General features: G+C 38.1%; 1 protein-coding gene across 1 annotated transcript; it reads left to right on the top strand.

Annotated features, from left to right (window-relative positions):
- The first annotated feature begins 860 nt into the window (after positions 1–860).
- On the top strand, positions 861–26106 carry SCG3 (secretogranin III). The gene is made up of 12 exons (XM_054387986.1): positions 861–945; positions 1619–1671; positions 2197–2242; positions 2327–2542; positions 3564–3706; positions 4850–5011; positions 5330–5507; positions 7412–7528; positions 19021–19104; positions 19704–19832; positions 21700–21780; positions 25988–26106. Exons 1-12 carry the CDS (start codon positions 861–863, stop codon positions 26104–26106), a joined length of 1413 nt encoding a protein of 470 aa, XP_054243961.1.
- The last annotated feature ends 1531 nt before the right edge of the window (positions 26107–27637 follow it).

Below are 27637 nucleotides of genomic sequence, written 5' to 3'. Positions count from 1 at the left end.
ATTGCTTTTTTAAATTCTAAAGAGTCGGATATGCTGTAATTAAACTTTTAATGTCCTCTCTTTGTAGTAGAAAGAGTCACTGATGCCTGTGTCTTTACTGTGTAATTAAGCCCTGTAGAAAGGGCTTAAATAGAAGTAAATGATTCGCAGGCCTCCTCTGCAGGGCCGAATTTCCCTGTTGCAGCTTACAAAGCGTGTGCAGCCCACCTTGCCGAGCCGAGCCCACTTCAGACCAAAGCCTTCCCCATAGATGCACTGTCGGGGAAGGCTTTGGGAGGGGTTGAGCTGCTCGGATTTCTTGTAGCCTGCTCCCGGAGTTTGCCTGGCCACTGAGCTGCGGGGTCCAGCCCGGTGCGAAGAGAAATGCCGTCCCACGCTGTCCGCACTCGGGCATACAGGCGACACGGGCCCTCCCTCAGGCGTGGTGGCAGCGCAGCCGCTCCCCCCGGGACCAGGCGGGAAGGAGCCTCGGCTGCCGAGGCCGCGGGAGCGGAGCGGGACGCGCATGCCCAACTGGTCGCGGCCCTCCCCCGTCTCCTCCCCCCTTGCCCGGGGCCGCCGGCGGGGACAGGCTCGACCATTTCAGCGGGCGCGGGACCGCGGGGCCGAACCCGAACGGCAACCGTTCTCCTGAGTGCTGCGGCCGGCTGCACTTCGCGACTTCAGCACTGCGGTGTGGACAGCGCCCGCCGGAGGCAGCTCCGCGACGCGCCCGGGCAGGGAGCGGGAGCAAGGGCGGGAGTGGGGCCAGGGCCGAGACTGCTTAAGGGCGGCGCAGGCAGCGCGGACAGGAGCTCTTCTGGCAGTGGCCCCCGACCCTGGGCTGGACTCACCAGCTGAGGGGGCTGGGTAGCAGCAGGATGTTCCTCAAGCTGGCGGTCGTGGTGCAGGTGCTGTCACTGCTGGCGAGCCGGGTGCATGGCTTCCCGAAACCCGGGGGCAAAGGTAGGCGCCTTTCCTAACACATTTTCTTCGTTTATCAATGAGATAAGTTTTGCAGCCTACAGATTAAGGAAAGTAAAAAGTTTCCTTCAACTTGGCTAAAAGCAGTTCGATCATAACAAAACAGTATTTCTGGCACAAGACACTGAATTACTGAAATTACAATCTAATATTGAAGTGAAGAAATGGGTGCTGGTAGAGGGAAAAGCCCTCAATTTTCTCAATCTTTTCTAAGCAGTGTTTTCGTCTACAGCAGCACAAGGCTCTCCATCTCACTCCCTGTATCCCCTGTATTCTATATGTCAGAGATTTTTAATCTCTTCATTGTGCCAATCCGATTATTGCTATTTTAGTCTCTTATAGCATTTCCCCCCCAATTCGTTTATGAGTTTTCTTATCAGAAAGGAGTTAGTGCGTCTATATTTATATTTCTATTACATCTTTTGCAGAACCTCTCCCTCAGCCCCAAACAATCATGCTTTGTTTAGATGTTTGATTTTGTTATTGTATTCTCATTCTTCTGTGAACACAACTTTTTTACAAGAACTAGCAGTAGTTTTCATATTTAAGACACCATGTTTGATGGGAGAATACTTTAAATTATGAAAAAAACCCGTGCTGTTTCTTTGTAGTTGCATGCATCATGTAACTGAGTGTCTGTGTGTGTTTGTTCTAGATAAAGCTATGCACAACAGACAGTTAAGTGTAGAAAGACCGTTGGAGGAACAGGTAAGTGATATATTTTTTTTTTATTACAATGGGTTTTGATTTTGGTCTTCCCATAATATTTTGAGCCTTCAGGTACCAAATCCATGTCTAAACAAATTAGTTAAAAATAGATATTGATGGGATTTGGTACAAAGTAGAGTTTCAATAATTTTAAAGAACTGGCATATGGAGTTTTACTGTCCATCATTCCAGAAGCAGATCATTAGCTCCAACAGCTCACAGATGTGTCACCCCTTTTTATTGACATCTGGTGGGAATATAGCAGGAGCTGAGACTGAAGAAAGCAAACGTATACAGCTATCACAGCTTCTCATAGTGTCCAATTCTGATTAGAGGATTTGGTGGTACTGCTAAAATATGGCAACTACATGATTATGTTCTGCTTATTAAGGCAAACTTCTTATTAGAAGAGAAGACCAGGCATTAAGGCTTCTGCTGATATTGATGAATTAAGAGATTGTTTATTTTAGTATATTTATTTTTTCTGTGTTTTCTTTGTTTGATTGATTGATTTTTGTACACCAGATTGCTGAAGCTGAGGCAGACAAGAATAGGAAAATAGCTTCCACAGGTAAAACACCTTTCCTGGTTTTATAACAATATTCATAATGGCATTCAAAGATGTATAAGATTTTGTTATGGATGTATTTTCCAGAAAATAATCCAGAGTTCAGAAATTATTCCTTTATTGATGACCTGAACCTTCTAAAATCAGTAGCAGAAAGAGAGAGAGATGAAAAGGAGAGGGAGTCGATTAGAAGCTCTTTGTATGAACAGCAGCTGGCGATTGATGATGCAGACTCCACCAAGAACCGCAGGCTTGTGGATGACTATGACTCCACTAAAAGTGGGCTGGATTATAAATTCCAAGGTATTCTATAATCATTTTTCAGTGACTTTTCAGTTAGACTTCTCTTGCAAACTGATTGCAATCATGAATGTTGTATTCACCATCAAACATGAGCTCTATTTGTTACTGGAGTGCAATTTCCAGTCATGGAAGCTTTGTCGTATTACAATTAGGTTTTGAAAAACAATAGAATAGAAATGCTCTTGATTTTCCCAGTCTTGTTCCATGGAGGAAAATCCAACTGTCTAACCTGCATTATGTTTTTTAGCAATTTAGATCTGATGGAAAAAATTAGAATGTATACTGAAATGAAAATGTATTTATTCTGGTTTGAAAGGAAGAAGCACTTTTATAGAGAGCTAAATCACACATATTATTTTTTCCAGATTTTATGCACGTTAGATAAATTTCCTCAGTATGAATCTAAAAGAAGTTACCAATGGCCAAACAATACTTGCCTTTACAACAGAAGTAGTTAATTGACTTGTAGTTTGTGAGACCTCCAACTTGCGAGCAGCATTTAGCTCAGGATATTTTTAATTGTAACAAAGTACGCTGATCACCAACCGAAGCTTACTTACCATATTCAATTTCCCATCAGTCATGATGATATTTACCATAAGTAATGATTTTATAATTAAAACTTCATTTGCTGAAATCTGCACAAGTAGTTAGTATGCTCTTTGTCATGATCCGTTTTGACCTAAGTGGCCATACAACGAAAGCAGATACCAGGAAGATGCATGCAAGTAGATATGCGACAGTGTTCTCTGTCTTGCAATTTTTTTCTGTGGACAGGATAGTATGCTCCTAATACTCCATCTGTTCTTTCAAAAGAATCAGTCAGAATGTCGTTTTTCAGATATCGAAAATGTACACAAAGAATTTTTCACTGGTACTGATCTAATGGATTTTCCTAATGTATCTAAAAAGTGCTGAAGTGCTTTGTTCTGAAGAGAAGATATGGACAGATATTTTTTTACATGATGTCTAATCCAAATGAGTTAGGACAGTCAGCACAGTTAAACTGTAATCCTTTTAGATGATCCAGATGGCCTTCATCAATTAGACGGCACTCCTTTGACTGCTGAAGACATTGTTCAAAAAATCGCTGCAAGAATTTATGAGGAAAATGATAGAGGAGTATTTGACAAGATTGTTTCAAAACTTCTAAATCTGGGGCTAGTAAGTATCTTGTTAATACTTCATTCAGCTGTTTTGTGGCGTAGTTTAATGCTCTCTAGAAAAACAATTTTGATGAACACTGTGTCCAGCTAATAATGCTGACTTGAGTGAAAATGAACAGGAAAGCTTCTTGACTCATTTGGGCACATTGGTTTAGTTCCGCAGTAACATAGTTGTTCCTGTGATGGCTTTGCACAAAGTAGACCAAAATACAGAATGTTTCTGATGCTGAGAAAACACTCACTGATTGTACTCCTCCCATATCTGCCCTCATTTTTCTTTTAATTTCTCTTCTGATTCTCTTTGAGTTCTTTTGTGTTATCCTTTTTTCTTTTCTTTTTGGTGTTTATGGGGAAAGGTCTGATCTCATTCCTGTCTACTTACTTATTATTATCAGCAACAGACATATAATGACCCTGGATAATTGAGGATACATTTCTCATTGTTAGTGAGGTTCAGGAAGGCTGGCTTTGTTTCTAATCACTGGATGTCTCAATGGTTTTAGCCATTGCAATATGGGATTCTTACATTTTAGAATACTGACCTTTTCTGCACTAGATTTTGCAATTAACTATTGCATGGAGAATCCCTCTGATTACAAATGGAACTGTGGGATAGCTGAATGGTAGAGTCTCATTCAAGTTACAGCTGTTATGAACTGAAGAGAAAACATTTTGATGATGCCATAGAAAGCTATTTGCCTTTTCCCTTTCTGTATTACTGTCTTCTGTTGTATTTATTCAGTTGTACAGAGGTATGGGGCAGCATATAAACATTTATATAAGCACGTACACATATGTACACATATAGGCATACTGCACTTGCAGCTCCAGCTTTCAAGCTGGACTCCATTGTGTTAAACCCTATATGGGTTTGTTCTCCTGTTGGAGGTTATATGTGGGGGAGGAGGGTAGTTTTTAAGTGCTTTATGTTGATTTTGTGTATTTGATGTGTATTTATATAAATATAAATATATGTATATATATGTGTGTGTATATGTGAAGGTATTGCACCTAATTTGGCTGTGCTCAGCTTTGAAGCAAACTTATTTGAAGCGACCTATTTACAAAGCTTGGGGGTTTCAAATTGACATTTAATGTAGGAAAAGTATAGTATCAGTACTCTGCACAAATGTTTTAACAGATCACAGAGAGTCAGGCTTATACCCTGGAAGATGAAGTGGCAGAGGTTTTACAGCAACTAATTGCAAATGAAGCAAAGGAACGTGAAAAGGAGTCTGAAGATTTTGATTACCCTCCAAGCAGAGCAGACAGTGATACAAAGGAAAAGCATCAGGAGAGAATGGTAATTTCTTAGCTAATCATTTTGACTTGCCAAATGGTACAGTAGACCAATACATTGCTTTGCTTTAGAGAATAATTATTTCAATCTAGAGTCTAAAGCTGTTCTTAAAGAAATTCCATCAAACATAAAAACAAATTGTGAATTACTTTGCGGTTTAAACTAGATGCCAAATTGAAATAACTTTGAGAAAATAGTATAGTTTTCACCTCATAATTAGGATAATGTTTGCATAAGATTGTGATGCTATTTATTGCTATTAACTCTGTCACCAAAAGCAGTGTGCTTATAGATATTATTTTTTTAAAATCTTTTGTGGAGTCACCAAGCAAAGCTGATCAAGATAGTTTCACTAATGGAGAAACTGATGATACGCTGGATAATACGTGGGCATCATCTAATATCTTGGAAAGAAGAAACGAGCTGCCTTCTGAAGATAATTTTGAAGACCTCCAATATTTCCCAAACTTTTATGCACTGTTAAAAAGTCTTAACTCAGGTGAGTCCTTCATGTTTTTACAGCAATATTGAGGAAAAAAAATAGAAAATTAGCATTCTCTCTCATTTCTCTTACTCTTTTCCCTTTCCTTCCCCACAGCTTCCCTAGTTGAAAGAGACCATGTGCTTTAGACGGTCAATATGTTCTTTAAGATGCATTGCATAAACCAGTTTGATTAGTGAGTGTGACAAAACACTAAGAGGAACAGCACTCAGAATTGCAAACAATGTGACCTGTGTAGCCCCTCCCATCTCCCTTCAGGACTCCTGAACTCCCCCTTCAGGAGCCCTGAATTCTTGTCATTCCCTTATGGGAATAATGAAAAACTGGGAAATCATTTTCTCCAGAGATCTTTCCAGTAACATCCATGTTTCCCAAGCCAGCAGAGATACAAGTAAACCACGGTAGAATGGTACCAGTAAATGAGTCTGAGTATCCCAGACTTTTCAGAAACCACAAGTTTGCTGTTTATTGCAATGAAAGCTCTGCATGTCTCTTCCTATTCCGGTGCTAGACATCATCACCTTCCAGTTATTGCAGGCAGGATTATGGCATCTCGCCACAGCCCCTTTGTCAGCATGCTCTACCGTACACCCACTCTCACTCTCTGCAGCCAGCATATCCTCTGCTCTCTCCAGCACAATCAGCAACAATTTATTCTATAGACTACTTGTCCCGTGGGAGCCTTAGCCTTGCTTCAGGCTGTCCTCATAAACACCCGAGTGGAGAGCTAGGATGGAAAACTGAGGGCATATTTTGCTCAAGTCCAATTTACAAACTTCATATTTTTCTTCCTGTTCTTTTCGTTGTTCCATGGTAGTTTTGCACGCTAGTTCTCCTCTTTCTACTCACAAAGCAGAAAGGCATGCTGGGCTTGACAGGTTATCAAGCAAACATAGCCAGGTCCCATTGGGTGCTCTTCTCTGCCTTGGTCTCCTTCTTTGTGCTGTTACCTGCTGGCTTGTATCAAGCCAGAGGAAAGGGCATTCAGTCGCATACTGCAGATGTGTGCTAAATTGCAGGCAACAACATAAAACCTGTTCAGCAGATTTCCAAAGATCCTGGCCCTCTTCCAAGGCCAGGAGTATGTTCCTGACTGTCCCTGTCTGATGGTGCCTCTGTCTACATCGGGTCCTTCAGTGACAACCTGGGGTGCAGGAAAAGGCATTGTTAACTGTGGGATGGGGAAGGTTCACCTGCTAATGTGGGAATAGCAGTAATACTGTTCAGCAGAGAAACACAGCAGAAAAAGAAGGCTAAGAAGCAGTAATCTTGGAGATAGTGAGAGATATGCATGGGCAAGAAAGATGAATTTTTTGTATGTGAAAGATGAATGTTTGTATCATTATTCTGAGTCACGATCCTCCCAACCATGTCGTATTATGTTTTCCCAGTACCCGAGTCATGGTCTGGTGCATGATAACAATCTCATTTGAGATACTTTATGTTTTTGTCATTGAACTTGTGTATCTTATAGGAGAAATTATCTCTGAGTTATCTTCCTCATACAAGGCCAGACTGATCTACTTACACAAATAAGAGAAAAAGGCAGAGATTGTAGAAAAATGCCTATATCTGCCCTCTGACCAGCAATTCATCTCAGCTTGGTTAGTGTTCTTGTCTGTAGAATGGAATTAATACCACATGACTTCCATAACATAGACCTTGAAGATGAAACACTATAAAGAACCAAACCCTGAAGTTTTAAAGTATATTCAGCTGTACTTTGTAGGAGCAGTTTATAGGAAAACATATATAGGAATTGTCTTTGCTAATCCATCTCAGCATTTTTGTTTTTAAAGAGCAGGTTATTTTTTGTGCATGAAGTTTGTGCAGAGTTTGCAGAACTGAGTTTTTTCAAGTTGCCATAAGACTGACTAGTTTTGCATTATCTCCTCATGCAGAGACGGAGGCAAAAGAGAAAGAGACCTTGATAACTATCATGAAAACCCTGATTGATTTTGTGAAGATGATGGTTAAATATGGAACAATCACACCAGAAGAAGGAGTTTCCTATCTGGGTGAGAGTACATACTTTATGCAACAGTATTACTGATGTTATGTTCTTAGTCTACCAGCAGTGATAATTGTATTTCCATCCTCCTTACAAGTCCTGTTTCAGTCTGGTTCATTCAAAATGTTACAGCTGTACTTTGAAATGATTGATCATTCTTTATAGCAATGTTAAATTCCATGGTGCTTTAGTATTTCCATCTAATGAAGGAAAGGTTATTTGTCAGATAGTATTTAAAGGATGGTTCCATTTTCATGCCTGTGAAGTGTACTTGATTTCAATGGCTTTATGTCAGGGAAAGATTAGTGTTTTGCTGAATTATATCAAAATGGATCAGATACCTGTGTTTTTTTGAAAAAAATCCATCACTTCCAGCACCTTTAATCTGTCATCTGTAAATACCTGGAGTAGATGTGATCTAAGCCTATGGTCTTCTACCAAGTAAAACTCCTTCCACCTGTGGAAAGTGTTACATCTTGGCATATGAGCAGTTTTTGAAGCACTCTTTCCTGGATCCATTTTAGGATCTGTGGCTGTGCAGATTTTGTAAAACTGCTGTAATTTCCTAAAAATGGATTTTGTAAGAGCCTGGAGTTGGTTACTGTTTCATTTTCTCACATGCATCTCCTGGCCTTTGCAAACTCTTTTATGTCAACTATTGGTAAACAAGTTAAACAAGCAGAGCTACAGAAGAAAAGCTTATCCACACAAGCTCTGCACAACCTTTTGATTTTTCTGAAGTATTCTTGGTCTAGGTTAGCCTGAGAAGTTTTTGTTTACATCAGGCAATTTCTCAGTTTAATAAATCAGCCTTGTCAGAGATAGGACTGACAGTGATCTTTCATGACTTCTGGTGACTTATTTGATAGGGGCTGCTGCAGATACACGATTGATGCAACTGTAACTATACAGATTGGTTATCCATTACTTGGCTACAAAAAAATCCAATGGATTATGATTCACATTCAATGCATGATTGCACTTGCTCTGTGAAGGATTCATTATATCTCTGACCAAGATTATTCTTTTATTTTCGGTGAGAATTCCTTGCATTTTGGAATATTTGGGCAATTTATGCTACAGCTCAGTGGCTGCCAGTGCATTTAAAGTCAAATGCACACGAAGAAATGGTTGATTGCAAGCACAGTGGTTTCAGTGTCATTCTACAAATGAAGATAATATGGCTTCAGCAGATACCATCGTCACTGATAGTGTTGTGCCAAAACTTCATAGACTACGTTCATCCCTGATGCAAGACCACTCAGATAATGGAATTACATTAGGGATATATTTTTCATGCTAGAATTCAGGGCAATTGCTCACATTGGCTTTGCTTTGACTAAATAAATACTGTAACCCTGGAAACAAATTACCATGATGACGTAGTACAGAGGGCAGGGATTAGGTTAAGAGTTTCAGAGATCTGACTTAGTCTGAATTTAAAGGAAGACTATCAACTTGTATCTGCAGACTCTGTCTTGCAAATGAGTGATTTATGCAGAAATAGATTCTGTACTCCATCAAAGCAACTTGCTGTAGTGGAAAAACCTTTCTCATAGGTCTCAAGTTGCTTCTGTGGTATTCTTTATTTAGTCTTGATGTTGAGAAATTACTTTAAAGCTGACCTTCATTTATTGAGTTAATATTCACAATTATTCAAAACTGGAGAGCTTCTTGCATGGCAGCAGTTTTATTGCCACCCTTACTCAACTGAAAATTACAACGTAATATACCCTGTAATACTTGAATAGGTACAGTGTTTCTTGCTGCAGTTTGGCTCAGGGGATTGATGCCTAGCTATGTTTATTTATAGCAGATAAAGCAATTACTATGAATGTCTGTCAGAAAAAAAGAAACAATTAAAAAAAATTGGCAGCTTTTAGTTGTTCCCTCAGTCAAAAATTAGTGAGCAGATCCCATGCCAGTTGGTGGAAAATACCTACTGGGCCTGTGATTATATCCTTTCTCTATTTTATTACAGCAGGAAACTGCCTGAATTACTTTTCCCCTCTTTGTGGCTGAAGCCATGCATAAGCTATGTCCCTGAATTATACATTCAAAATAATAAATCTTTTACTGAATCTCTGTCACAAGCTTCTGTGCCTCTCGCACAGACGCAGAGACAGTGAATTTGAACACGTATACCAGTAACAGCTGGTTTGGGATTTGGAAACCACAGCATTATGTCATCATTTTTTCCTACTCCAGGGGAAAGTATCTTACTGCTGCAGTGAATGTCATTAGGTTTAGCTTTAAGTTACAAAGGGTCTTGCTATAGTGTGGTTCAAGAAAAACACACATGCACCTACATAAAGAAATGCAAGGAGGAGGAAATTCATGTTTTCATACACATATTAAGTATTATGTAATACATATTTAAAAGCTTTCCATATGCTAAATATAATCTGTAACACAGAACCCAAAAAGCGAAATCCAATGTATTCACATATACATGAAAGAGCAGAAAAAGCTTTTACAGTATGTATTCAGAGTGTATAGCTCTGGAATCATTAAAGAGAGACCGTAATAAACTGATATAAAATGTGGATTCAGATGAAATTGTTAATTTCTATTGACTGCCCTAGGGTGGCAAAATGTCACTATTTTCAATCGCTTCTTACTTTTTTAACTATTAATGCTGTGTTTTGGCATGCTGGGAGCAAATTCTTCAGTGGAGTGCAAGGCTCATGATAAGTTTTTAGCCTGTTCAAAGGCTTTCAGAAATCTTTCTAGAAATCCTATTCACCATCTGCAGGCTGAAAACTGATTTAAAATAATTTTTACAATTCAAAGACTTGACAAATGTTGGTACAGAAAGCATAAGGTGGCTTATGAAGTTACATCCAACTGTTGTATCAACTTGTCCACTTGTGAGTTAGTTGTCAGCATCCAGCAAATACTGCTCAAAAGCAGAACTCTCCTTCCTTGACCCAACCTGCTAGAGGCACAGTCTGTTATCACTGAACAGCTTGAGCACTGGGAAGGACTTAGGGCAGATAGTGAAACACTGAGTACTCCTGGTAGGGGTGCGCTCTCAGAGTGGAATGAAAGAGTTGGAGCTCTCCACATAATGACTAGTGGAAAGCAACAAGAAGCTTTCAGTGATGTTATGAATGATTCAGCATAAAATATTTCATTGTTCATGCATTCATGCTGTTTCTGTTGCATAAATAGCTGATACTGAATTTTGCACGCAGAACCGAAAGGACTACATCCTTCCTGGTGCTGAGTGCTTCAAAAGAAAAAAATGCTGTCTGAGTCAGTAGCAAAACTCATTTTGATTTCAGCAGAACAGGATAAGGAATGCACTGCACAGATACCTGTACTGTTTGAATATTAGTTTGTAAATAATATCCTACTTTTCCTTCTCTTTGTTGAGTAGTGTCATGGTGGAGATTCACTCTGATAGCTTTTCTGACAGAGCCACCTATCATAGACCAGACAAATACTAAGGAAAATCTTCATCTGTAGACAAAGAGAATTTTTCATGTGTGCTGATTGACTTTTCCTGCATATGCTAGGCTATCTAGCCAATTTTAAAATGAAAGCAGATCAGTCCACTACCAGTCTGGTAAAAGCATTATTTATAGTAACTACGTAAAGCAAACTATGGGCTTCTAATAAATTTATTTTAATAACATTTTTGTCAGTTTAGAAGCAGGAACAAATGCTTTCTGCTGGTTTGTTCTGATACATTTGTAAAGCTTCTCCCACTAATAAGACCAAAATAATGAGTGATTTTTAGAACCATTCTAGAAAATATTTGTAATTATAGGCTAGTGGACCATAGCAGAAATAGATCTTTCAGACATGAGAGATAATTCCTAAGAGGCACCAATGTGTATGTATGAATTCTTTTTACATAGTGCATTAATTATATTCTCCTGTTGTACACTGCTTACATGAGCAGATTTGTAGCAAATTTATCCATTGCTGCCCCAACCAAGTGAAAATTGTGTCATCCAATGAATCCCAGAAATTTAAATTAGTCATGTGCACACTGAATTCTTCTGGAGTTCTCATTGACATGTAGCACAAACTTCTGCCATCAGTACTTCTCTGCCTCACAGATATGTAGAAGCTTCATCGTGATACTGTATATAATGCATATTTTATCACATCTTATGAGGCTGGTCATTTTGTTTTCAGTTTCTAAATCACGGCTTCTGTATCTTCCACAAGTGAGCAATGTTTCAGAAGAGAAAGAGTCAAAGAAGTGGGAAGAAAATTAAGTTTAAGCACTCTGTAGCTTTGCTCTTTCTGAGGGGGATCTCACTTTTCACCTCCTTGTAGTAGAGCATTTAGATTACTGGAGCCACAGTGTACAACACACAGCCCGCAGCAGACCGGTTCTGGACAAATCTCCCATTGATTAGGGAGAAATTGCTCCAGGTTATCAGTATGCAGTGTTTCGGTTACAGCTGCTTTCTTCCATAGACCAAACCAAAGCTACCTCTCACACATCCTCCCTTTGGCTCTGACTCACTGTCAGAATCTACACTCTCCCCCATGACTGAGTAGGAGATGCTGTTGGTCAGAAATGGGCATGAACAGATGTCTCTGTTTACCTCTTCTACCCCCTCATAATTTGTTCTTTACAGACAATTGTAAAGAAGACCAAATTGCAGAACACTCTAGCAATAGGGAGATGATGTTTCATTGGTGAACTGTCGCTGTACAAACATTCGTTTGGTCCTTTTTCTAAAGTTACTGTTGGGACATTGTTTGCTGTAATAATCTCTTTTAGAAAGATTGAGACTGTGTGAAAAAAAGTCCAAAGGGAATTCTGCCTCTAGAAAGTCCCCGAAGTTGATTTTTAACATGCCCAGCTCTCCATGCTGAGAAATGTGAAATAGCTGTTCTGCCTCTCACATTCATGCTTGTACCATCCACACCTCCATTTCTTATGAAGGCAAAGCTCTGCAGTTTCCTCAGCATAGGCTAGTGCATAGCAAATGCAGTCTGGCCTTTTCTTGGGAGAGGAGGACTCATTTGAATACTGCATCTAATGGCTGAAGTTCTCATCAGCACAGATGCTGCAGGCCAAAGATCTAATGCTGATATTTGCTTAGTTAGGCATGAACAGGCATAGAGCCAAGAGTGTGAGGCAAAGAGCAGATCACAGCACAAACTGGCATCAGCTTTCCTCTACTCACTGTGTCCAGAAGCAGATGCTCCCTGATGCAGCCTGTGTGATTTCGAGAGGGTGAGAGAAGGTGTGGCTAAAACAATGCCAGAGGGTGCAAGTGATATATGGACAGTGTCATGTGGACCTTTTGTTCTTTCTTTCATTGTGACCTGGGAGATGAAGGGCCCTGTCAGTATTTCACACAGGGAACGGTTCATGCATAATACCTTCTTATACCTTCTTTTTCTTTAAATGTCCTTTTTTTCCCTTCTTTTTTTTTTCTTCCTTCCCCAAAGGGTTCTTTGTTGCTACTGTAGGTTTTCTTCAAGCCATTAAAATCGTTAATCAATTTTCCTTATCTGAATTTCTCTTTGGTGCTTTTCCTTGCCCAGTATTACTTTATCATATGACTGATGTATACAGCTGCCAGTGGGAGTTATTAAATTTCAGACAGCTCTCTTTTTTCTGCTATTTCTTTTGTATCTGATGAACTAAGGTGACATAGATGCCAATCTACTATGCTATTCTAAGAAAGACCGAGGATTCTCACATACCTGAAAAGTAGAAATCAGGGACACCTCAGATGGAGGCAGTGGGCCAAATACTGAGGAACAGCAGTGATGGTATAAACTATATGTGAATAGTTAAGCCTAAGATGAATGTGTATAAGATAAAAGGATGTGGGAGCAGAGTGTACAAAGGTCCCAGACAAAACTGGAACCTGGGAAGTATGTTGATTGCAGACCCCACTGCAACTTCCAGCTTGTCTTTTCATAGCATCGTCTCATGACTCATCCATGTTTGTCCCATGCTCCTTCTACATTTTGTAGAAAAAAAGGATGGGGTTTTGCTCCTAGATCTTATCTTCTTTTTTCCCCCCTCATTCACACCTTCCCTGCATAGAAAAGAAATGGGTACATATGGTGTGAAAAGTCTATGACAGCTAACTTCACAATTCTTAAAACACAGGACCTTTAACACTACAGTGAGATGTGCAGCACCTGAGGGCAATAGCATAGCATTTCCAGTATCCATAGGGTCTAACTTCCATCACATATTTTGGGGGGAGAGACACAGTAGTTTTAGTATTACAGATTCTTTTTTCTACCACATTACATGGTCATCAAGTCATGTATACAAGAACAAAACCGAATATATTACAGTTCATTTGTTTGTTTTTCTCTATCTACCCTTTAAATTTGCAGCTATTTCTTGAAAATGTATCACCTCTTCTTTCCCTCCACTGCCTCCATTATGCATTCCCTGCTGGATACTTTGTAAGAAACCTCCATCTCTTGTAGTGTCTCTTTTGACAAGTACATTGCTTTGTTCCTGAAAATCTGGGTTTTCCATTCTACCAAATGGTTCATGTTTCTAAAGAAAGGAGGGCAATGCTTTTGAATTTTTCTCACTGTATTTAATACTGTATAAACTTCCTCCCCACCCTTACTTTCTGAATTTTTTATCTCTCTGTTGACAGCAGAGCACTGAAACCATGAGTTGAGATGATGATGTGGGTGTGGATAAAAAGGGTGTCACTGAACTTTCAAAACTAAGCTTCATCCCACTCCTGCAATAGAAGTAGTTGTATTTCACTCTCATACCATCATGCTTCTAAAAGTGCATGTTATCAAAAGACTTAAAATGGGTGCACAGGCCATGCAGCAGCCTCAGGATGGGAAAGGACTAGGGGAAAACAGCTTCAGAAGACCTGGAGTAATACAAAGGAAATTCCTGTAGAATATTTAAAGGATAAATCTGAGAAATAGTCTGTGAGGTAGGGAATTTAATAAGTGTAATAAAGACAACTTGGTCAGAGCTATGTTCACCCTAAAACACATCTGTTTAATTGTGTTTTACTTTTGGAGTTGCTTTTAATCTGCTTGTCAAGTAATACTACTGCTGTTTTTATTTCAAATCACTCTGGCCATCTTGGCTGAAATCCATTTACATGTGATACCACTCCCTGGAGTTTGTCATCTGACATGTCATTCATCATCGCAGCATTATGCTTCAGACACGCGATCATGACAAATCACTCAAATGCGAAGATCCAAAAAGAAAATGCTTTATCTTGACATGTAAGGCAGGGAGTTAGAAAGGAATAGGGAATTTGCAAGGCTGAGACCCATCTATAATCCCACAATGGAGAGATTTCTCTTGTTCTTCACAGTTTAAGCAATTTTATGTGACACATACATGATACACCTCCAAGCTGACTAAAGGTCAAACACTGCTTTTAGTTACTTTGGTGGAAATCCAGTGGATGAGAGTTCTTTCACCTGCACTCATATAAACTAAAAAGGAGGATTTGGCTAAAGAATTAATCAAGTATGCTATTCCCCATAGAACAGTCACAAGTGAATGCTGAGATGTCCTGAATTTTGTCACAGATGGGAAAAGGCCTTATGAATTCTTAAGGAGCATCTACACCAGGAGACAGAAGAGCCTGGGAAAACAGTGGGGTTTTAATACCTGACATATCACACAAGCAGTTATCAGCACAAAGCTTTCTAGCTGATGCTGCTGTAGTGTATGAGCTCATTAAAAACTAAGTTTTTGCTATCATTGACATTGATTTCAGGTACCATGATCATCCTTTTTTTTTTTGCTTCAATAAACACAGCTGTATAAAAACAGAACAGCAAAGCAGGTCTTTCTGCAGAAGTTCAATGACATGAAATCTCAGCTTCATTCAATTTGATGAGAATGGGATGTGAAACTGCCTCCCAGGTGCAAGACAATTCCACAGATGAAAAAACCCTTTGCAGGAAAATTTGCAAGACTACAGAAAATGCTGTGATCTATCTGTACAGAAGGGTCCATTTCAGGTTTCTGTTACCAATTCTGTTAAATAATCAGGTGGGGTACATTAGTTATGCCTCTCTGATAAGAACAAAGTAATGCAACTTATATTATTTCACACAGTAGCCTTTTCCATGGATTTAAAGTGTTCTACTGCAGTGTATTCTCCCAGAATAAAGATAAGCATTCTTATTCAGATTTGTGGATGCCTAACTTGAAGGGCTTCAGTGTTTCAAAAGTGCTGGGAATTTGAATTTCAGATGCAATTAATAGGATCTGTTGGTGTGCATCCCATGTAGAAACTGGGACTAAGAAATCTCAGAATGCCTAGTCAAAATAGGAACCCTCTTGCAGCGTGAATGCTTTGGTGAGTCATCTCAGATCAAAGAGCAAGCTAGAAAGTGAGGCCAGGCAGAAACCAGATCTTCTGACTCTTGGTGTCTGGTTTGAGTGATGAGATTATACTGCTCTGCGGAAGCCGGCCACCAGAGGAGTGACCTGTTTTACCAGCAGAGGTCACTTCCATTAGCTCAGTCGTTACTGTTCTGTTGTTTTAATTAGTGCCATTTGAAATAAGTGGCCAGGTCTGTGGAAAGGTCAGTACCTTTCTAAACTCTTACTCTGTAAAAATTATGTTGCTAGGGAAACAATATCAGAAAAGTAATCAAGCCCTGTTAGACCTCCAAATACAAAATGCAGTTGCTTACTGCTGGCCAGGCACATTTCTGTTGTGAAGATGAATCACTCCATCAGCGTAACTCACTGCAAAAATTGTTCAGCCCTGGCCTAGCCACATATGACAAGTACAAGCATGTTTTGAAATGACACCAGCTGTTAAAGACATTAATTCCAAAGTGGAAAAAAGGGCAATAAATCCCATTCAAGAACTGGGATTCTCTGGTTATATTATCTCTGTGGTATACATGTAGGTACACCAGATGGCCTCCATAAACATGAACAGGCTTCACTCCTCTCTCTCATGCAGAAAATATGGCTGCATACGAAATCTTGAGGTTCATGTTGATGTGCCACCCAGCTAACAAGATACCTTCAATATTTCTACTGTAAAGTGTTGTCCTTATTAAAAGGCCTGTTGTATAAATTTGTCCATATCTTTACCACTAAAATACAGCTTTAAAAATGGAATATAGTTGTTATTATGGCCAGTCTGGTTAGTGGCAAAGCTTGGATCATTAGTGGTTAACATTGCCCTTTTATACTTCATATACAGATGTAGCTGTTCAATGCATATGGCTGGAAAACAATGCATATTGCCATGTTAACATACTTGACAAAGTAGTAATAAATATTGTGTATTACTCATCTTGAACTCAAATGAAATGGTTAGCCAAATCAAAAGATTCAGAGAAACTATAGAATTCCTGATGAGATTTATAGAAGTAACTGAATAATGGAGGAGTATAAATCTTGTTGCCTTCAGCAGCACATGCTGTATGTGGACATGTGTATGACTTTTAAACACTGCCGTCTATCAAGATAACAAAGACATTTGGAAACATAATCAGTATGCAGACATTTAAATCTTAAAGTGTCTAAGCGGGTTAGAAATCTGTCTTCTGGAGTTTTTTGGTTTTCTGCTAATACAAGCTTACTACAGCAGAGCCTAAATGCAGAGACTCTTAAGGCAATACAGAAAAAGCATTTGTGACTCAATACACTTACATATGTGTGGCTATGTAAACACTTAAATACTCCTATTTATTTTAAAACATGGTACTTACACTTAAGGTTAATTTAATAAGTCCTGCTGGATTAAGATCTAAAATCAGAAACATTTTTCCATTTGCTTGAATTAGTGAAGGAGAATAATCTATTCACATGAATTCACAAAGGGTTTTTAAGTTCTTAGCTCTGTATCTTATCCTAAAAACTGTGCTTCTTGCAACAGAGAAATCTTTATATTCCTGCTGGAATACTAGTCTTTTACTGATTCAAGAAAAAAAAAAGTAGTATCTTAAGCTCAGCTGAAAGCACCGTTTACTGTCCTTTCAATAAGCTTTGGATCAAGGGATTAGTGAGGCATCAATACCGCCACTGTAATTCTTGCTTGTTTTTCTCTTCATCAGTATGTCTGATCCAGCTTGTAACCCAGCCCAGACCCATTTAGTTTAGGGCATACGGCAAGGTCAGGAATCACATTAAAAAGGATATGCATCAAATGAAAACAGTTTTCACACACAAAACAAACAAACAAACAAAAAACCACGCAAACCCCAAACAAACGAATTAAAAACAACCAAACCTAATGCGATGTAGGATTGACAGGCTGCAATCAGGGAGGGTGCCAACAAAAACTGCTTACATTTTAATTTTATGTAAATAAAAAATTAAGAACACTCGAGCAGACAGGATTATGTGATTTCTCATCAGATGGCAGACAGAATTGCTTATGGTGATCTGCCATGAAGAGAAATGTGCTTGCTGGAAAACTAATCTTTAGGTTTCAGTGCTGAGTATCTTTCCAATGGATAAAATGGATGGATAAGAATTTTGTACTTACACAGAAAATGTGATCAGAAATATTTATTAGCCCTACAATATCTATTCTGCCACAGTTACCAGATCTCATACTAAATATTTTTGCTGTTTATATAAAGGGAATATTGACAATTTAAACCCAAGTCTTTTCAAAATATCTCACCAACTAATTGGTACCTATCAAATTTTGCATCCACATTTAACTAAACCTTTAAGCAAAGAGCTGAAAAAGGGAAAGGAAATTCTATACCTTGTCCGAAATATGACTAAGGAAAAGTGGCAGATTGGACAATGACCTGTATTTGTGAATGCCTATTAAGTGTTGCATCAGAAGGACTCTTTTTTTTTCAACACATAAGCATACAGTGTTTATATCTGAAACATTCATCTTGAGGAAAAAAGTGGTTTTGCTTCCAAATTAGATGAGTTAAGCCCTAAAATTTACACAGAAAAATGTTTTCTAGATTTCTAGAGCTTTATACACAGCCACAGCTATCTACTGGGTTTCCAGGTAAATTATTGGCTTCAATAACATGAAAAATATTCACCTTAATCAGTTCAATTTACTTATTTATTTTACCCAAATAATTCTAAACTTTATATTAGACTTCATTTCTGACGAGACCATATAAAATCCAGACAGATAAGCAGTTTGGGATAATATTTTCCCACCAGCATAAAGCATGTGTTTTATAGCCTTATATTCTTCATGAAGTTAATGGAAGCCTTTCATTGCTTTCATCAGAATAAATTGCTACAGGTACTTTTATTTGTATTTTGTGACTTACATAAATAATTAGATAATACGTATGCACACATTTGCTCTCTTTATGAATGTTGCCTCTATTTGGTACACTTACTATCATGATTTAGTTGTTGGGGTTTTTAATAAGATTGATTAAAGTTCTGGTGTTGGCTCTGCATTAATTCATCAGAGACAAAGATGAAGACTATTCTTTTAGATTTCCACTTACCGTTCAAACCGATGTTGCAAACATAGTATGGATTCTGCATCATAGATGTTGAAGAGTAACTGAGGTTTGGGTTTGTTTTGTTTGGATTTCTAGAAAACTTGGATACAATGATAGCTGAGCAGACAAAGAAGAAGCTTGAGAACCCTTCCACTAAAACCAGGACAAAGCTACCAGCAGGTACTTATTCCACACATATTTTTTTTTTTAACATATTCAGTCAAAAGCATGCTAACCGCTTTAGAAGCCAGACTGCTAGTTATAGATACAGTCCATCAAGGACCTGTAGCCACAGCTTGAATGTGTAAGTACATAACAAGAGAGGATTTTTTACTTAACTGCCCAGTCTTTGAGAAGTATATATTCATGATTCTTTTCTTCAGTGAAGCCCAGACTTACACACATACCAACACAGGAGGTATAAATGCTTTTTAAGACTTAAATAATTTTAAAAAAATCATTCTTTGTCAACTTTGGATCTAGTGAATGTAAATTTTGTATAATTTTTCTCTTCACAAAGGAACATGCTTTTAGGAACTACATATTATTGCATTTTAGACACCTATATTCAGCTACTGTTTCTGAGAGCAGAAACAGGCATTCCTATTTCCAGAGGTCTGGGGTAGAGATGACCTTTAGAAACTACTCTTAGCTAGACTCCAATGAGGATGTTCCTCAATCATCAGTCAAAATGCTTTACTTCCTAAAGATGGTATTCATGTGACTTAGAAGTGCTTTTGGTACATTCAATATGAAAATGTTTATTGCTATTTCTTTAGACAAGAGTAGCGAAGAAGCAGACAGTACAAAGGAAGAGGCAGCTAAAATGGAAAAGGAATATGAAATTTCAAAGGATTCTACAAAAAATGAAGAACAAAATGCAGCAGGAAACAGTGAAGACCACAAAGGTACAAAATAGCCATTGCTATTGCTTCATATGTATGCTCCAAGTGCTCGGAATCTTTTCCTATCTTTGGTAGTGTTTTTCCATTGTGTTAGCATAAGTATCTTGGGTTTATGGCTTACCGGGAGTCAGCACAAACCAGTTTGATTTGGAAGTGTAGTTTTTTGCTTACTTTTTAATACATGAGACTATATCTCTTGCTGAGTAAGGCTATAATCTCTCACAGAATTCGTAGCCCCTTTTGAGAGCAACATGAAATGCATTTTAACACAGTAGGGCAAAGGATTTTGCTTCTTTGCATCTGTGGCTTTTCATTGAAATCAGATCAGAATATTCAATGCCATGCTACATTAAACTGTATTAGTTGAAGTTTCTCTATCCATAGGGTGCAAATCAGCTGTTACACCTCAAAGCAAATCTTCAGAGGACAGTGTGCCTCATTACAGTGCTGAACTTTTGAAGGAGGATCTTTGTTGGCGCAAAAATGTTTCAGTGCGTGATTATTGCTAAGGATTCAGCAAAAGCCTCTACATTTTGTAGTCAGTGGATTAAAATAACCCTTGCTTATAATCGGTTTTGCACTGATGCTCTTCTATGCTTGTACTTTTTTTTGGATGCATGTTTTCACTGCAACATGCTCAGTAATGAATTGTAGTGATCAAGGCTACACTAGATGGTAGTTCATTGGTCATCTGGTTCAGTCCTGTGACCAGTGCAGACATTTAAACTATAAGTCACCCACAAATAGAAGGTGGAAATTTTTTCCAGCAGTTGTTATTTGAGCAGAGAAGAGGCAAATAGCTCAAAATGGCTGTCTGATTTCACAGTAAAGAAAAATTTTCTCAGCACCCATGGAAAGTGATAAATAGCATATTTCACTTGCCCGTTGAAGATTTTTCTGTTCAGTTTGGTTCATATTATTTTCTCCTCCCTTCAGAAAAATGTTCAGTCCAATAGCTTTTTAGAATTGGATCAGTATTTAGTTCTTTGTCTGGTCATGAGCCCTTTGCTCTTTCACAGAGTAACTTAACTATAAAGCTAACTCTGCAGTCCTGACTCAAAAATTATGACATATCTATTACTATATCCACTTACTAATGGGACCAGACATGCATAGCTGCAGTAGTTGCCTTCTGCATGCTAATCAGAAGAGTTTTTCTTTCCTGACAAATGTAAGAGCATTACATCAATAAAGCTCCAACCAAGTTAAGAATTCAAAATCCATTAGCTGGAATATTTCCTTAGGGACCTTATTAGGTAATCCTTGAACTAATTCTGTCCTGTGTGCTTGCTGGTCCGAAAATAGCCATTGCTTTAAAATTTCAGTTACAACAAGGAGATATCATGGTAATTTTAATACATCCTTTTCTTCAGGAAATATAAGTAACTGTATTTCAACTTGTCTTTCCAGAGTATCGCAATCTTACATTCACAGTATCCTGTTAGTATTACTGTATGGAGTTTTCTGACGCTGTTGTATATGAGCAGATACTCAAAGCTTTCAGTCTTATTTAAGTCATTGCTTGTTATCTTAACAGCTCCATCTTTGCTGAGTTATTATTATTATCAAAAAGCTACAGGTTGCCTTTAACCCACATATACAATATCTATGGATACCACCAAAAGTTATTTATACAGTTATACAGATCAAAAAATCCATCATCCATAAGTTTGTGGATGATTCATCTTGCACACACAAAACCTGCTAGCCATCTGTGGGAATTTTGCCTGACTAAGGTTGACAGGACTCAGCATTTAAACAGAAACTAAGAATAGTTTTAATCTGCCTTTACTGTGACCAACTTCACCCAGTTAAGCAAGCTGCATCAATCATTGATGCAAGGGCCTGATTTCTCTCTCCTTTTCTCCAGGGAAAGCTGAGGCATATTTGGAAGCAATCAGGAAGAACATAGAATGGCTAAAAAAACACAACAAACAAGGTAACAAAGAAGGTATGAAGTAAAAAGCCTTGACGGTGGGCTGGGCACCATATACATTGCAAAACATGTAATTTATATTGTGTCATATAACTTAGCATTATATTGTAAGTTAAATAATAGTAATGTGAAACTGTGTTTTTCTAAATTATAGAGATAGTGGTATTATAGTTATATAGACCATGTCAAAGTTAAATCAGTTAATGAAAATAGTACACTCATGTAAGCTGGCTTGAACAGCTGTTGGCCACAAAACACACTATGACCAAGCAGCTAGAATTTAGTCATGTGCTGCCCAGATAGTCATGGTGGTCTGCCTGTGACAAGCTAACAGTATGTCACTTTTGTCTAGTGCTTCATTTCTCAGTTCAACATATCTTTTAATTATGATTTTATACAATGAGGTAAATGTATTTTAAACGTCTGGATGTGTCTGGAAAAGCTCAGTGCATCTGGCTAGCACTGTTCATGCCAACAAAAATAGCAATGTGTTTTGTTTCACAACCATAAATAGTTAAGAGACAAACTTATGTCACTAGCACTGTAATATATTTGGTTTCAGCCCAAATCACCTCTAATGACTTGCAGCTCTCACACCCAAAGCTGTGTGGAAAGGGAGCAGTGACTGAAGCAGTGCTCCCCAGCTGCCCCACCATTTGACTCTTCTTCAGAGGCAGGGCTGTGCACGAGCTGGTAGGAGGGAGTTAACATCAGCAAGATTTCTAGCTTATTTTCCACAGATCTTTATTTAATCATATCATTTTTGCTTTCAAGATGTAAAAAAACCCCAAACAAACCAACAAACAAACAAACAAAAAAATCTGAACAAAAAAACAGCAAAAAAAACAACCCAAGCCTCCTATCCCTTTTATCTGCCATTTTTCAATCTTCTGTTGTCACCCCTCTCTAAGTGAAGGTTCCTGACCAAGCCATCTGTCCACCAAGGCATGACGGGCACCTGGCAATCAGGATTCTTCTTGCACCAGACAAGCAGAGAGGGATCTGAGATGTGATTAGCCTTGGGTAATCTAGCCACCCTCTCTGTGGGCTGAAATGTGTATTCAGAAGTAAGTGCATGCCTGCAGCCCAAAACAGTTATTTTCCTATACAGCAACTCCATCACAGGAAGGACTTTTAAACAATTTTTTCCGTCTCTAAAATTGTTTCCACAAAACAGCAGTGATGGCAGCTAGTAGCAGGCATAGATATTTGCTCAAGAGTTTTCCTGCTCATTCTAACTCATGTTTCTGTTTATCAATGTACACATTATAGTAATAATCATGTGTGATTGCCTTTCTGTATTGCGCATACTAACTGGGCGGCCCCTCACTTCTCTTCATATTAACCTTTTCTCTGCACTGCTGCAGTCTGAAAGTGGCTGTGACTGCAAGTCAATGGCATTTTATCTGCCTGTGAATGCATTAAGATGCACGCTTCCTGCGTAGATGGATTTTAATTTGCACTAAAATACTTTTGTTGTCCTCTGGCAATGGAATCAAGCCTTAAAGTGAGTGTAAGTCATGACAAAATTAGAATAGCATTCTTGCTCTCCTGATGCATTATCTTTATTGTGCCTTTCCATACATTTTATTTTTGTAAAATGCTAATTCAGCTCTCCTGGGATGATGTTAAAGGAAGTGCAGTTAGAGTAAGCTTATATAACCATGAATTCATTGCACCATGTTTCTTCAGTACAAGATTAGGTGCTATTGATGTGCTCATCAATCATTTCTTGATTTCCAGATAGCACCTAGCCTCTAGAGGAAAAGTGACTCACCAAGTAATTTGTGTATTAAAATGGCCACTCTATTTCACTCCTGCTCATGGATTGCTTTATTCCCTGAGTATCGTTGAAGAGGTTTAGGTTTTCTTCAGGGAAAAGGTTGGAGGCAGAAATGCTAATCTGCATTTTCCCAGTTTAAAAATATCAATTGCCTATAAAGGAGACAAGCAAACTTGAGCAGTCTGGTTAATTTAAAGAGAAAAGGCTAGATTTCAAAAGCCTATATGTTGTCTTGACAGGCTTTTGCATCCAAAGTTGGTTTTGTATATATACAATCTTTGTGGGCCTGTCCTTAGTATCTCCCAGACCTGGCTTGATCTTTAAAACCAATGCTCTTTAAAAGCAGCACCTCTCCTGTATAAATGATCACTCCCACCAGCAGCCATCAGCTGCTGGGTCTTCTATTTCATTTCATCTCCAAAGAACTGAACTGTGAGTCACTTAACTAATATAGGCAAATAGCAGGTTCAGATTTTTCACAAAATACTTAGAGAATTTATAGTTTCACAACACTAAAAGTAGCCATATAGGAATTAAAAGAAAATCTAAAATTAATTTCCATGGAAAATTACTTGATTTGAATATGCAAAGAAGTCCTTCCTTAATTTACTGTAGCAGTTTTGTAGCTCAATATAATGCTGCAGCTGTTGTGGTGAATATAATAAACCAAAGCTGATTTTTCTAATTACTGGACAAAACTAATAGGTTGTAAATAAGTATTAGAAATTAAGTATCATCAATTTCTAGAAAAAACAAAATTAAAGTGCCATGAGATACATAAATCAGCCAGAATTGGATAATATCTTAATTGTTGTAATGTCCTACAGAATGTTTAGTAATTAAACCTTCACATCCCTTTATAATGATCTTAGACTTGCAAATAGTATTCCAAAAGGAAAATAAATTCAGGAATTTTACTGTGAGTAATGTGGATATTAATTTAGTATCTCTTCTTCCATTCGTTTCCATTCCATGGTATCTTTCACTGGAGACTCTCATTCTGTCAGCATGAATGAAATCTTGTTATTAAATTGCTGGGTACTCTCTGTCCCTATTACTCAAATAGGTTGGAGAGCCAAACAGGTTACATTCTGTTAAGTAATGCCAGTAACAGGCCAGACATGAAATCCTGGCCTCAATACAGTAAATGGCAAAATTCCTATTAACTCAGATATGGAGAGGACACCACTGCAGGAGTAGGGAGTTTTGAACATCAATTTTCTGTATTACTCACTTGAAAGTGTCTTATACTGTTATAAAAATGATTGCAAGCATTAATTTGCTTCTTAATGTCTTTCTCCCTCTGGCCAAGTTTGGTCACTCAACCATAAAAAGAGAGAAAGTCATTATTGTCTGTTTCACGAAGAATGTACCATTTGAAAGATGGCTCTTCCACTTACTGCTGCGTGATGATACACATCGAACCGCATTACAAAATCACGGTTAATATATCCTGAAGCTCCTGCCTGTGGACTAAGTAATTTATACTGAAAACCTCAGGATGTATCTGGGTTTGTGAAAGATACTAAAACGTTTAACTTAGTATGAGCCCTTAAGACTGATGGTTTCCAGACTATGAACTTGTGATTCTAACAAATTAAGTTTTACACTTTACATAGTAAATTATATAACTGAAACTTGTGTTTCTATATGAACCTGCTGGATCTGTTGCCAGAGTCACAGATACTCAATAGGTTACTTTTTATCTGTTATTTGGAAGACTGCTCTGCAGTGGAATTATCTTCTTAGAAAATAGTGATCTTTTCCAGTATAGGAGAAGACTGTTTAATATGTATGGTGTGAATAATGCTGCATACATGCAACCATCTATCAGAAAAGCAGAAAGGGTCTTTCAGCATTGTATCGCAGACTGACATACAAAGATTGTTGAAAACCACTTTGACACTGTCACAAAGACTACTCACTGCAGTATTTTTCATGTCAGGCTTTTATGTGCTGTATCAAGGTAAATAATAGTACTATTTTGATTTATTTTCAGGAAGTTGCTTTCTTGAATTTTAACCTACAAGTGTTTGTAGTATGTGGGGATTTTACTGGGGTTTCACTAGGAGACAGTCGATTTAATTCTTTCTTTTGTATTCGTTACAGCTGTGAAAATAATAGGGTTTTAACGACATTTTTTTGCTATGCAGACTGGAGCATCACATCCCTGACCAGAAAATGTTCTTACTTTGGCATTTGCTAGCAACCACTCAAGAGGAAAAGATAATTATTCCTCTTGAATACTAAAAGCACCATGATATGTAAAAAGACTTAGTGCAGATGAGGTTTTTTTGTCTTTGCAAGTTGCGTTTGTAGTGAATTTTCTTCATGTTGGATAAAATCCATTTGTTGGATAAACTTTACAATGACATTGTTTCTTTGCTGAAGCAGTATAATGGAAATGACTCACTGTGCGAATGACTTCTTATTTTTCAGACTATGATCTTTCAAAGCTGAGAGATTTCATTGATCAGCAAGCTGATGCGTACGTGGACAAGGGCATCCTGGACAAGGAAGAGGCTGATGTAATTAAACGCATATATGGCAGCCTGTAAGAAACTAGGGGCTGCCAAACATGTAGAAAAGTAGTATAGCTTCCCCCACTCCTGGCTCAATGATTTATGATCTGTTAATTTGAGGATATCATTAGAAATGCTCTGTTTATATTGTCCTGACAACTTTCTAGACAGAAGTGAAGAGCTGTAGTGCTCCACACACTGACAGCATACTGTATTTTCCTACACTCACTCATCAAACTAAAGGCCAAATTCTAACACTGAACTTCTATTTGATAGGGTAAATATTTATGTAATGTTCTCTTGATTTATTATTTATGTTTGGTTTACTTTTGTAGATAAACCAATCATTTCTGATGGAAAGATCTTTTAAGGCTACATCTTTTTTGCTCTCGCTCCACTAGCTTTCTCTAGATGCAACTATGTAAAGGGCATTATTAGAAAATAGTTCATAGTTCTCTAAATAAAATATTTGAAGATAATTTACCTATTAAAGTTTTCATTAATCGCAATATGATTTTATATTCAGAAATCTTGTTTTAAAGTACCTTTTTTTTTCTTCACTCCTTTTCATTTCTTTATGTAGTATTCTATGACTTGGATTACAGTGTCTTTAGCTAACTGATAAATCTTTGACACAACTGCCTTTCATATTACAGAGCTGTATTCCCCCCATTGTGGCTTCTTTCAGCATGTATAAGGATTCTCTTTGGTGCACCATTTGGTGATCGTGCATGCATAATTAGTTGAATACCTGATGTGAGTAGCCTGATAACAAGTGTAAATAGCCATTACTTTAAAGGAAAAAAAAGGGGGGGGAGAGGGGGAAGGAAAGCAATTTGAGTTATTTTGCATGGGAAGGGGAGTTTGCAGCTAGAGATGGGTTTAGGAATATGGGCCCTGCTTTTCAGAAACACTTAACTCGAAGAAACTATCATATCCCATCACCTCTGAATATCAAGGCTGTGGTGTGTGTACTGACTTCTGATCTGTGTGGAGCAGTATTCTTTTGGGCATATATATGCTATCATACCTTCTAAAGAATGAAAACCAAAAACACTCACCTCATCTTCCTCAATTTACAGAGTTTTTGAAGAACAGTTTATGACATCTTTTATATTTAAGCAAATGGATAATTTTATGTGTGAGGAACACATGAAGCAAGATCAAAGGTAAAGAAGTTTTTTAAAAAGTAAACTGAGTTCAAGAAGATATAAGTCCTGAGACTTATCCCCTGCAGCAGCCATTAGTCTAAGTTGAGCTCCAGGAAAGACCTGTTCTCTTTAGTTACAGGTTCTTCATTGATAATTGAGGTTATCCCTGCTCTGATTTGTTTTAAAAAATCAGAATACTTCTGAGATTGATAGAATCAAAAAATAGTAGCAGATGCAGAGGTCAGCATCTGCCTGCCAATGAAGGGAGGTGCTGACTTAACAGCACTGCCTGCGCAGCACCAAGTTCTATAAATGTTCAGTGGGCAAATAATTTTCTTAGCACAGCTGGATAGTAAAGAAGAGGAGGAGATTTGAGCCATGTTTGTTAGCAAAGCGAAGGAAACTTTAGAATCCCT

Source organism: Indicator indicator, chromosome 16 (assembly GCF_027791375.1).
Source record: "Indicator indicator isolate 239-I01 chromosome 16, UM_Iind_1.1, whole genome shotgun sequence".
NCBI classification, from domain to species: Eukaryota; Metazoa; Chordata; class Aves; order Piciformes; family Indicatoridae; genus Indicator; species Indicator indicator.
The sequence above is the reverse complement of the archived record's forward strand: the minus strand, read 5'-3'. Positions and strand labels throughout refer to the sequence as shown.